General features: G+C 38.5%; 2 protein-coding genes across 2 annotated transcripts in view; one reads left to right on the top strand and one right to left on the bottom strand.

Annotated features, from left to right (window-relative positions):
- Window positions 1-12,666, top strand: part of LOC129771468 (protein hobbit) — a 47,062-nt gene that overhangs the window by 28,988 nt on the left and 5,408 nt on the right. The window lies entirely within an intron of this gene.
- On the bottom strand, window positions 7,254-9,754 carry LOC129771472 (transcription factor grauzone-like). The gene is made up of 4 exons (XM_055775149.1): window positions 9,312-9,754; window positions 8,916-9,059; window positions 7,573-8,799; window positions 7,254-7,512 (listed from the first exon to the last, which is right to left on the bottom strand). Exons 1-4 carry the CDS (start codon window positions 9,315-9,317, stop codon window positions 7,342-7,344), a joined length of 1,548 nt encoding a protein of 515 aa, XP_055631124.1. The 5' UTR covers window positions 9,318-9,754; the 3' UTR covers window positions 7,254-7,341.

A 12,666-nucleotide genomic window follows, 5' to 3' on the forward strand; every position in this document is an offset into this window, starting at 1 on the left:
TAAAACCCATACAGTGGCCACAATAGCAAAGTAAACCGTCGTACCATCCCCTCAGGCTATGGGTATCGGCATAGTGCAACTGTAGAATCTTCGTAATTTTTACTGCATTTGTGTTATTGACGTAGAACAACGACTTCCATTTCTGCAATGGTGTGTGACATTGTAATGACTACCGTTCACTACGAAGAGTGTGTTGTATTTGTAAAAGTTTTATACGGCAGTTCCTTATATGCAAGTAGTGAGTTCGGAAGAACTTTCGACAAGTTCATAGAATGTCGACCATCATCTGTTAAGACGACCATTCGGCTCAATAACGTACTAATTTCGCTGCACCGATTCTCAAGTTTACGGACTCAATATATTTTGCACTAGCTGACCCGGCAAACTTCGTCCTGCCCAAAATATATTTTTCGTTATCACATCCACGTTTTCTTACTAAGCGCTGTTCATGGGTCCAACCGCAGAATTATTCTTCTAATCTACTCTTTAAAATTACCCTTTACTATAAAAATCCTAGTACTTCTACCAAAACTCGACATTATAATATCAGATTATTTTCAGACACAATTCTCCCCCACTTAGAGAGGGGGAAGGGGTCTCAAACTGTCACGAAAACCTTCCCCGGCCCCAAAAACCCCTACATACTAATTTTCATGGCTAGGTTATTCCACACATCAGCTAACGATTCCTCTGAATACCCAAAATGTGTCGTTTCTACTTCCGGGTCTTTTGTTTTGAGTTTTTCATCCAAGTGAGATCCCCCATGATCATGAGGAGATATTAAACCTGCTAACTCACGGGGAAGAGGAGCCAGAGGAGCACCGAGTATTGTATCAATATTCAATCGATTAAAATGATAAATTAAAACGAGGGTCCTCGTTTGGTCCTCCATACACATTAATTATGATTATTGGCTTGATTATTCCTTGATTCCGAATAACCCCGAATTCAGGCAGCTCGCACACCTTTTTTAAATCGAGCCCATAAGAAACCGCATTCGGAGAACAGTGCCTTCCTGAACGGAGTGCAACGTACGTGGGACCAATGAACTGCTTCAGCATGACCAAGGTCCCCTAGCTTTATTTTGCACCTCGCGATAACAATAGAATTTTGTTTAGCAGCCATGACAAAATCATGATTCGGTAGATTAACACGATATTCGAGAAGCATTAATCGATGCCTGCTTACTGGCTGCTGTTAAGCCCAGAGATGGACAAACCGTTCACGAACGGTGCGGAAGAGCTAGTTCGCAAAAAAGAGTGAACGAACAGTCGTTTTTTTTTTTAAAGAACGGTAGCTCGCCCCGCGAACTGGTTTCGAAAGAACTGTTTGCGAGTGAACTTTTTGAGAACGAACTGCGTGAGAGTGAACTGTTTGTGAACGAACTGATTCAGAACGAACTGTTTGCGAGTGAACTGTATGGGAAAGATCTGATTGAGAGTGAACTGTTTGCGAACGAACTGTTTGAGAACGAAGTGTTTGCGAACGAATGGGTGCAGCAGAACTGAATCGCGAATGAACGGGATGGATAAATATTAAGCTGTCAAAAAAGTCCTGCGGTATTTCCGCGAGGTGTCGTTGTAAGCGCGTAGTTCTAGTTGTATCCATTGTATCGAGTCATACTATAGCTTGTTGGAAAGGTATTTTATAATATAGTCCTTGACAGTGTTTCGTTTGGTTAAGTCGTTCGTGAGTTATAGGGCCTTATTCTCGAATACACTTCACGGTGGAAACGAAATAAACGGCACGCCATTGAACTACGTTTTACGAGTTAGTGAAGTGTCGAAGATAATGATGAGTTTTCAGGCAGAATGAGCACTTTTCAAATAAAAAATCATTAATGAAAATTAACTTCTTCGTATCAAACTGGTATTCAATGTGAGTGGAAAACTTTGTTTTCTTCATGTGATATAATAATCTCATACAAAAATTTAATCTGAAGATAATTTGATATTATAATGAAAAATTTAGTGGGAAACTAATCTCGCATCCAGATGTCGACACCGTACCGTTGTCATCGCGAATGCGTTTCATACCGTTTCCACCGTGAAGTGTATTCCTAGTGTATTCGAGAATCATGCCCATAGTGTCCCAAATATGGAGCAAAATAAAGAGAAAATCCGACATATTTTACGGTACTACTATGACAAAGGCAAAAATGCATCTCAAGCTGCCAATAAAATTTGTGCAGTTTATGGACCCGATACAGTTTCCATTTCCACCGCACAACGATGGTTTCAACGTTTTCGTTCTGGTGTAGAGGTCGTCGAAGATGCGCCACGCTCCGGAAGGCCTGTCGTCGAAAATTGCGACAAAATCGCTGAATTAGCCGAGAAAGACCGGCATAGTAGCAGCCGTAGTATCGGCCAAGAGCTGGGGATAAGTTATCAAACCGTTATTAACCATTTGAAGAAGCTTGGATTCACAAAGAAGCATGATGTATGGGTGCCATACACGTTGATGCAAAAAAACATCTTTGACCGTATCGACGCTTGTGATTCGCTGCTGAATCGCAACAAAATCGACCCGTTTCTGAAGCGGATGGTGACTGGCGATGAAAAGTGGGTCACTTACGACAACGTGAAGCGCAAACGGTCGTGGTCGAAGCCCGCTGAAGCGGCTCAGACGGTGGCCAAGCCCTCATTAACGCTGGATCGCTTGAAGGTAGCACTAATGAAGAAGAGGCCATCTTTGATAAACAGAGGCCGCATTGTCTTCCATCAGGACAACGCCAGGCCACACACTTCTTTGGTGACGCGCCAGAAGCTCCGGGAGCTCGGATGGGAGGTTCTTTTGCATCCGCCGTATAGTCTGGACCTTGCACCAAGTGACTACTACCTGTTTTTGTCCATGGCGAACGAGCTAGGTAGTCAGAAGTAGGCCACAAAAGAGGCCTGTGAAAATTGGCTATCCGAGTTTTTTGCCAATAAGGAAGCGAGCTTCTATAACAGGGGTATTATGAAGTTGGCATCTCGTTGGGAACAAGTCATCGAACAAAACGGCGCATATTTGACTTAAAACAGATGATTGTAACTAATTTTATGAACAAATGAAAATTCAAAAAAAAATACCGCAGGACGTTTTTGACAGTCTAATATAACGAGAACGTTGGAAGTAAAATAAAACGATATTGTCATTTACGAACAAAATGCATGTAACGCAGAGTTTGTTTTGTCATGTATACTCAATTTCGAGTTAAAAATTGAATTACATTTTCGTAGTTTTTAAGGCAAAGCTATATACTTCCAATTTTATGTACTTTTTTTAAATTCCACGCAACATTCATATACTTCCTGATTATCAGAAAAAAAACTGGGGGAATCTGGGGCGATTCATGAATTAGGTAAAGATAAAATCGTATAGTGAGGGCAAGTTAAGAAAAAAGCTGTTCGTTGGTTTCAATCCATTGTTTGGCCTATTGCATGTGCGTGTTAACGTGATTGTTTGTATGATTGATTGTTATTGAAATAGGAAAAAATCGCTGCTGGATTTGTTCCCTGAATTAACCATTATGAAACATGATCTCACAAAGAACCTGTGTTTTGTTCTAACAGAAAATATGGGAAATTGCACATATTTTGTGTGCATCAAATTATTACATATAATATTGTCGGCCGTTGAACATATTTTCACATATAGTTTGCGATTTTTAAAGAAGAAGCACGGTATCTTTCCTCACAAATTTCACAAATATAAATCCCACACGAATCAAAAAATCTCCTATCCATTCCAACGATATCAATGAATAGCTGTCTATTGATGTTGGGTTCCATCTAACATTCTACTTTGATATTAATACCGCTGAGCGAAAGAGTAAAAGCACGATTCAACAGAACTGATTCACTTAGATGAATGGTTAGTGATTGAACCGTTCATCAAAGTGAACCCCCCGACTTGCATGTATTTGCCATGCCGATTTCCCCCAGTCACCTTGGTTTAGAAATCTCTGTTAGGGAACACATTTCGGTGGTAACAAAAGCTCCCCCTACTTTCATGTATTTGTAATGCCGGTTTCGCCAAGGCAGCTTGGTTTTGAAGTCTGTTTTGGGGAAACCGTGAATCGGGCCAATCACAACGAGGCAGTTAGGGCGCTTAGATATGTGACTGTTCGTGGAGGTGAACGTGTGAGATACACGGAACTAGCGCGTTTTAGTTCACGAATTTCGATGAATCACCGTCGGGAAAAAGCTAAGCGTGGGGTTGCGTGAATTTTCACCGCTCCACGCCTCACTTGCACCGCCACAACTGGGTACACGGCCCTTAACCGGAGATGCCACCACCCGCCACCAGATGTCATTGGCATTGGCGGCAAATATTAAGATAGGTCCGAAAATGGGAATTCAGACCTGGACCTGGGACCATGAGGATAATGACCGGGTCGAGAAGTTGACGACCAAGCTTGAAAAGGTATAAAGGGGACTTCAAAAGAAACCTTCGGGCTGGACGGTCGAGTTTTGAAGAGAAAAAAAGAAGTTTCGCGTGTGAAAAAGCGGATTGTTCGCGCGAATAAAATAGTTTGAAATAGCGGCGGAATCGAATTCGATCGGAGAAAAAAGAGAAAGGTGTGTTAACCGCGAGTGCTCCGGTAAATAAAAAAAAAGTTACGGGAGTTCGCGGTAGAATTTCCCGGCCAAGGCCGGTACAAGCCTCCTACAAACGGAACAACGAGACGTCGCAACCCAGCTACAAGGTGAGTGTAGGTTAAGGAAGTGGGTGGTAAGGCAACGTAGCCAAACGCGAGGTTTTTCCCCAAGCAAATAATAAAGCGTATGCCGACCCTGAGGTATTTTTAAAGGGAGTTTCGTGCGTGCCACCGAGCACCGAAACCCGCAGTTACAGATAACATTTATCATTTTACAGTTATTCAATTGTTAATCTAATAAAAAATAACATTTTATTAATTGCGATGGATGCGTAGAAATATTCCATATCAATTGATGAAAACATCTTTCCGATTCAGTAGGAAATGTTCGAGTTATAAGCATTCGAAATGTTTTATTTTTCCCTCATGTTCTGTATTTAGGTTTTCATTTTACCCCTCATGTACAGTAAACATTCGCTAACTGGGCGAAAAGGGAAGACCAGTTATCGACATTCGCGTTTTAACTGGTCCGGCATGTAAAACGTCAAATAAAATCGGGGGGAGCTTCAATGAATTGTTTGATTCGCGTTGATCCTAAAATTGGATAAGCAAAAGGTTTCCAATGGAAGTTCCGCATTGAGTGCGACAACAGGTATGACATATAATTTGAGGAAATTATTTTTCTGTAATTTAATCAACGTTTTTGTCATGAGAAAATAATGTCAATTTTCAATTACATTCTAATGCCCCTCATAGCAAATCTTCCATTTGAATATGGCGTCGATTGTTTACGAAATACTGCTTTTAACTGCTGCGCATATTTTTTTTCTCCAAACAATGGGCCTGATTCTCGAATACACTTCACGGTGGAAACGAAATAAACGGCACGCCATTTGACGAATTTACGCAAAGCTGAATCAGCTCATGCGACATCTACATTACAGCTCAGAACCACAAAAGTGAGCGTATTTGTTTATTTTACGCACTGAAAAGCAAGATTCGGTTGTGATTATTCATTTTATTTCAATTTAGATTCGTTTCAGCCATTAAATGTCGTCAGTATATGGTAAGAAAGTTGGAGTTTTGTATATTTACGCTGGTTTCAACACGCGATTTGACCAAAGTCATAGATAATCTTCGAAAAATTTAAGTTTGATAATGCATACCGGTTATTGATACTATGGATAGTTGCGTTGAAATAGATATAATATCAAATTGACTGATATCATTGATTATGTAGGGGCCGATACGAGAAGGATTTGTAGTATTTTTAGCGCAAAACACGCTACTATTCGTTTACTAAGTTGAAAAAAAAAACAAAGTTACAAAGCCATTCCCCGTAATATACATACCACATTGTAAAATGATGATTTTTAACCTTTTCAGCGTGGAAAGAATACTTGAATCCGGGAAATTTGAAGGAAAATTCGGATTTTTCTAACAAATTTAAACGAATTTTATATATAAAAAAACAAAACGTCATCACTTTACTCGCTGCTCCATCTGGTTGTAAATCTAACGTAAATTCGTCAATTGAACTACGTTTTACGAGTTATACCAGGGACAGACATACAGCTGTACTTGCGCTGTAAGAGTACAGCGTTGTACAGGTACTATCGTACCATGCAAGACATACTTTGGTTGTACATTGTACCGTATGTCAAACTGACAATCAGAATTTTTCCAATTTTCACCACATATTTCAATGAAAAAGGTTTTTATTTAGCGTCTAAACTATCAAACACAACAAATATGTTTCCAATCTGAGTTATTAACTCAAGAGAAAGTCAATGAAAAGAATGTTTGTCAAGTGTTTTGATTCGATTTGTTCATGCTACCCACCACTAACCGTCTATGGCGCTGCGCACAGTACAACTGTAGCCATGTACAGCGGTAAAATAGGTCGGTACAGGTACAGCGATTGTACCGAGTTGCTTGCATGGTTCTAGCGCTGTACATGGTGACAGACATACATATTTCAAAGTACAGCGCTAGTACAGTTGTATGTCTGTCATAAGTATTAGATAAGTGTCGAAGATAATGATGAGTTTTCAGGCAGAATGAGCACTTTTCCAATAAAAAATCATTAATGAAACTTATCTTCTTCATATCAAACTGGTATTTAATATGAGTGGAAAACTTTGTTTTCTTCATGTGGTATAATAATCTCATACAAAAATTTGATCTGAAGATAGTTTAATATTATAATAAGTTTAGTGGGAAACTAATCTCGTATCCAGATGTCGACACCGTACCGTTGTCATCGCGAATACGTTTCATTCCGTTTCCCTCGTGAAGTGTATTCGTAGTGTATTCGAGAATCAGGCCCAATGTGTCTTGTGAAGTCCTATGTCATGTTTATTAATTCAGAAGAAGAGTTCAACACATTGCTGATAGAAACTGTGATTGACAAGTGATCACTACCGTTGGGGCCCTGGATTACATTTCACTTGCGAATTCGAGCATTGCGACAGGGCAATAGAATTTGGTTAGTCAGGGACTTTAGGTATTATAGGTTTAGGTGTCATATCGAAGCTGTTTCAAAGATCATATATCAAAGAAGAACGGTTGTAATCGTACATTGATTGGAGTCCAAGCCACGTAATGGAGGAAAACAAAAGGGAACAAATACTAAATATTCAATTTAAAAGGGAATTACAGGCACCACTGAAGTGTAATGAACGACTGATCATCTTTTCGTAAGCTTTCCAAGAGTCAGACATTTCTATAACATCATGAAAACAAATGTGAATTCCAAGTTATGCTTGTTTATTAGGAATGTTGACTTCTGCCGCTTTCGATCTTTTTTCAGCCCATTCCACCGGGTGACTCTTTTTAGTGTGGGTGTAAAGATTGGCTTTGGAGTTCATCGTCGTTCCGCAGATATCACAGGAGTAAAGTACCTCCCCCGTATGGATGGTTCGATGTTCCTATGAGAAAAAAATTATACAACGTTGAAACCCCGGAACAACCTTGAGAAGCATATTCACCTTCAAGTTTAACGCATGCTTAAACTTTTTTCCGCAAAATTCGCACTCAAACTTTTTTTCCACATGCACTAGCCCCTTATGCTTGTTGAGCGCTTTGGAATTGGGGTACTGCTTGTTACAAACATCACATATATGAGTTTGACCCTTCTCGTAGTGGATAATTCGAATGTGCCGTTTCAGATCATGTTCACCCTTAATCCATTTCTGACAGATTGGACATTGGAATTTCTGAACTTCGATACCAATGTGCATCCTTATGTGGTTCTCAAAGCAAAGCTTGTTTAGGAACCCTTGGCCACAGGTGTCGCAAATCATTTTCCGATCCGTTTTGCTGTGCATATTGGTCAAATGAAGCCTCAGAGCCCCCTTGGATAGTTGTTTATCGCATTCCGGGCACTTCACCTTTTGCTGTTTGCAGGAGTGAGTCCGCAGTAAACACCTCTTCGTGAAGGCTTGCGAACACAGATCACATTTGAATGGTCGATCATCACTTTCATTACCATGAACTCGTATGTTATGGTGGTGGAGATATGCTTTGTTTTTGTAACATTTGTCGCACAACTCGCACCGGAAAGCATTCGGATTCGTGTGCAGCGCCATATGATGAAGCAGATGGGCGCGCCGAAACAGCTTTGTTTTGCAGCAAACCACATATCCAGATCGGGTATGGTTAGTACGAAAGTGCTTGAGAAGCGCAGAGAAGTTCTTCGCCGATTCTCCGCACAATTCACAATCCATTTTGAAGAATACATTCAACTGTATGTCGTCCTGATCTCGCTTTGCTTTGTGTTTGCCCGGTACTTTCTTAGTGCTTTCACTTTCATCCAAGGGCTTCGCTGGTTTTCCTGACTCTGTATTCGTTTCATGGCCACTAGATTCATCCCCAGACTCAGATTTCACTGATGAAATATCAGTTTCCACTTTTTTGTTAATAATCGAACCTTCATTGCCATTATCATCCTTGCTTCCTGAAGTTCCTTCATTTACATCCGATGGAATAATGATATCGCACAAATCCTTGGAATCATCATGGTTGATGGAGTATTTCAATTCCGTGTCCGGATCGATAGTAACTACCTCAAACGATAATTTATATTCCCCGCTGGGTGCTGTATTGCTCAACCTTTCTTGATTGAGCCGAACTTTCTCCGCATATTGATAGAATTCGGAAATGGTATACGAGCAGCTTTGGCATACATTTGTGGGGTAACCTTCTTTGCAGTCGATCTAGGAAATACATACGAATTATTTGAACAAATCATTATCTTTGAGGTACAGGTGTATATGCAAAACCAGATAACTTTAACACCTGAAGCACAAGATATCTTCAACGAAAAACCCACCGTAAAAGGAAACACTTTCTGCATTTGCTGTTTCAGATCCGGACTTTCGATTGTGCAGCTATTTTCAGCGAACGAATCCAAGCAAAGTCGACATCCATCGATGATTGTTTCCATATTTCGTTGGGCAACTAACGAAATCTGCAACTATTTCGAAAATATTACATCCATAATATTATTAGATGCTTTTACAATGATGTACATATGAGGTGAAGCAGTAGGCAGAGTATATTTGTATTGGTAAACAAAATATGGTGTTGTCATTTCTTGCGTTCAATATGGAATGTATATGGAAGAGACGAAACAAAACTAACAATTTGATCATGTCATGAGCCAAAATGCTCATGAAATGTTGTGACTGATTGTTTTTTAAAAGATGGTAATTGTATTGTGACTTACTTCCATAATTTAAGGAGCAAGAACGTCCAGAGAGCAGTCGTATTCATAGTCCTCGGAAATAGCAGAATTTTCAATGAAATGTTGCTTAATTGTAAACTATTTTTCACAAATCACATAGACCGGTATTGGGATATTTCAAAGTATCATCATATCGTCGCAAAAATAACGAAAATTTGTTCGTTTCTATGAAGGTAAGAGAGTGAAAATGACACACGAAAATATCACTTTTATTCATCTTTTCCTACATCATTTCACAAATGTCCACTGCTCATTGTCACATTATACGCATATTCAGTGGGAACTCCACGAAAAGATCTGTTTTTAATAGATAAAAAAATTGCCCAAAAAAGCGTTTTCACATGGATGTGGAAGGCAATTGAATGTAAACATGATGTGAAAAGAAGCTATGGCAGCGCATACTATCACGCACACTACGCTCGCAATTTCTGCCATCTGCTCCATCTAATAACCTTCTCACAAGCCCCGGGCAAGGGGATATGATCCGCGAGTCAAGATGTGCTACAAATTTAGTTGTCATTGCCAAACCTATCAAATTACTCGGCGAACTCAAGGCAAATCTATGGAACAAGGTGCGCCCATTCGCTAACTAAAAAAGAATTGTTTTTTGAAAAAAAAATTTATGTGAAATGTAATGATCATGATGATCACAAGGGTCTGAATGATAATATAAAACGTAGAACCCTAGGTTGATCACTTGAAATGTAGTATTATATTATAATGTAAACGTCATATTTAACTCGAAACAATCGTTAAATTCGTGAAAATTTAAAGAAGGTAGTTTTGAAATCTTATAAATAGTATGTAGATTTTTAAGTTATTCGATTACTTAAAACACGTAGTCCTGACGCTTACTTAGCCATTTGGTTGTATATTTCCAAATATTTTACAACACAATAATCACAAAAACTCACCATTATAATATAAAATCAGCATCAAACACAATTTCAGTTTCATATTATTTCACAATTTTCGAGGAAACGTATTACTCTATTACATAGAATACATATTGAATACAGAAAAGTAAATTTTCATTCATTATTTTTTGTTCTAGAAGTGTGTTAATTTCGTCCTTAATTTCGTTTTCCAAATGGCGCAAATCATTATGGTGCCTTCAACGCAAAGACAATAAATGAAACGCTTGCAGCGTAAAACGTAATGAATATAATGAATATAGCAATGAGTATTTCATAAAGTATCAGTATATTCCACAAATTGTGCTCAATCGTCTTAATTTACTTTTGTGTATTTTTTAAATGGCTGCAGAAAACCACTTCACGTTTTGACCCACCTGGTAGTATGTTAAGTGCCTTGTTTTACACCAGCTTGAGAGTTTGGCAGTTCTCGCGAGTGACAGTGGTCGCAAATTGCATTTGCGACCCGGACATGTTTGACGCTGTCAAATCCTATGTGCTAGTATACCTAGTATACGGATGCCCTCAGGCTGCCTTCTCATGATGCTTTTGTTTACAAACAAAACATTGCCTCGGGATAGAAGAATTGCCAGGTGATTTTTCATTACACGAATTAGGGCGGTTTTATACTATCCAATACGTAGTGTAACGTACCGTATTTTTGGAGCGAGAGAGTAAATTCGTGTTGGTGATATCGAGCTTCGTATCACGAGTTTAGGAAAAGACAACGACAATAATGGATTTTGAGTCGAAATGAACTCATAACTCAAACAAAAATTATGAATGAAAATAACTTTTTCCATATCGAATACGAATTTTATTTGCATGACTTTCATTTCTATACTGGGGTTTAAGTCCAATGCTTCGAAAACGAGAGGGACTACAGGATTTTGAGCGTTAATATCTCTTTTGCGGCTGAACGAAATGGTATTGACTTCACGCCGGCGATATTTGTACTTCTCCGCTTCTCTCTTGCATATGTGCCATAATTTATAACTGCGTGCATTATTTTATTTCCATTTTATTCACTTTATTTTGTGAAGATATATCAAAATGAAGAATTACGAAAGAAGCCATATCATGAAACCTAACGCGAACTGTATGTAAGAATGTGGCAACTCCAATTGTGGGAAAGATCCGAGCGGCGAGTAGAATCGAGAAGACATACGTATTTCATTCGGTCAATTGTTTATTTGTTATGCTTTCTCCACTGTTTGTATTTTAAACGAATAAATTTCCAGTATAATTACAGCCATTCCATGCCAAACCGATATAGCGGTTCTCAGATTTTCGTCAAAAGTAGTAGTTTTGCTCTTTATCGCAAATTATGAGACCCGTATTTTTAATTTTTTTTTCTTAGGGTGACCATTTCCATTTTAGGGTGGTCCAAAAAACATTTTTTCGCATTTTTGCCAAAAATGACATTTTTCAAAAATTCATAACTAGACCGATTCAGAAGATCAAATTAAGGCCAATCACCTGGTCTTTTTTGAAAAAATACTATACCTACGGAAAATTTGAATTCTGCTCTCGTTATTATTGATTGTATTCGTTTTTTATTGTTTTCATGGTCTCGGGACCAAAGGCGTTTTTTATATTTTTTCTGGAAAGCTGAGGATTTTTACATAACATATCTCGAAACCAGGGAGGCGTTTTTTTCGTTTATGAGCTATGATTTTTCAAAGTTACCCGATGGTCCAAAAAATAATTTTCCCCTTTTTTCCCAAAAATGGCTTTCTTCAAAAATTTATTACTTTTGAACTACTGGACCGATTCAGATGATCGACATATCAAATTAAAGCCTACTAGGTAGCTTTTTTTAAAAAAATAACAAATTTGCCAATTAATTGGATTATAATCATACATACAGTCTAGTCGAAACATGTTAACTTTGTTAACTTTTGCTGAAAACATGTTAACTTTGAAAAATCATAACTTAGAAACAAAGTTATTTTTTGCAAAAATGTGAAAAAAATTTTTTTTGGACCACCCTAAAATTAAAATGGTCACCCTAACAAAAAAATAAAAAAAAATGCACGGTGCAATGTGAGTGAATGAAAATATTGTGGCGAGAATTAAACACGACCCGCTCAAGCCACGTTGGCGCCCCGTTGCAGTGAGAACAGGGCCTTACAACCAAATGTTGCAGCGAGTAAAATGATATCTTTTGGTATGAGATCCGTTTGATTTTTTTAGAAAAGTCAACTTTTCTTCAATTTTCAAGTTTTTTTTTCTACGCTGAAAAGGTTAGAAAAGCATAATTTTAAATCGTTTCATGCATAACATATGAAGAATGGCTCGGTATAAGTGATGTAATTTACATTTAGTTACTAGACAAACGATGGGTGTCATATGTTGCGCTCAAATACTGCAGATCCTTCTCGTATCGGCCGAACGGAATTCCCTGCATAATCAGTAATATC

This window comes from Toxorhynchites rutilus, chromosome 2, assembly GCF_029784135.1.
Source record: "Toxorhynchites rutilus septentrionalis strain SRP chromosome 2, ASM2978413v1, whole genome shotgun sequence".
NCBI lineage: Eukaryota > Metazoa > Arthropoda > Insecta > Diptera > Culicidae > Toxorhynchites > Toxorhynchites rutilus.

Excerpts from the sequence above, each read along its gene's own strand:
- LOC129771472 (XM_055775149.1), bottom strand. Across the intron at positions 8,800-8,915 it reads AGAAAGTGTTTCCTTTTACG|ATCGACTGCAAAGAAGGTTA; the intron begins GTGGGTTTTTCG and ends TGTATTTCCTAG. Across the intron at positions 7,513-7,572 it reads AGCATGCGTTAAACTTGAAG|GAACATCGAACCATCCATAC; the intron begins GTGAATATGCTT and ends TTTTTCTCATAG.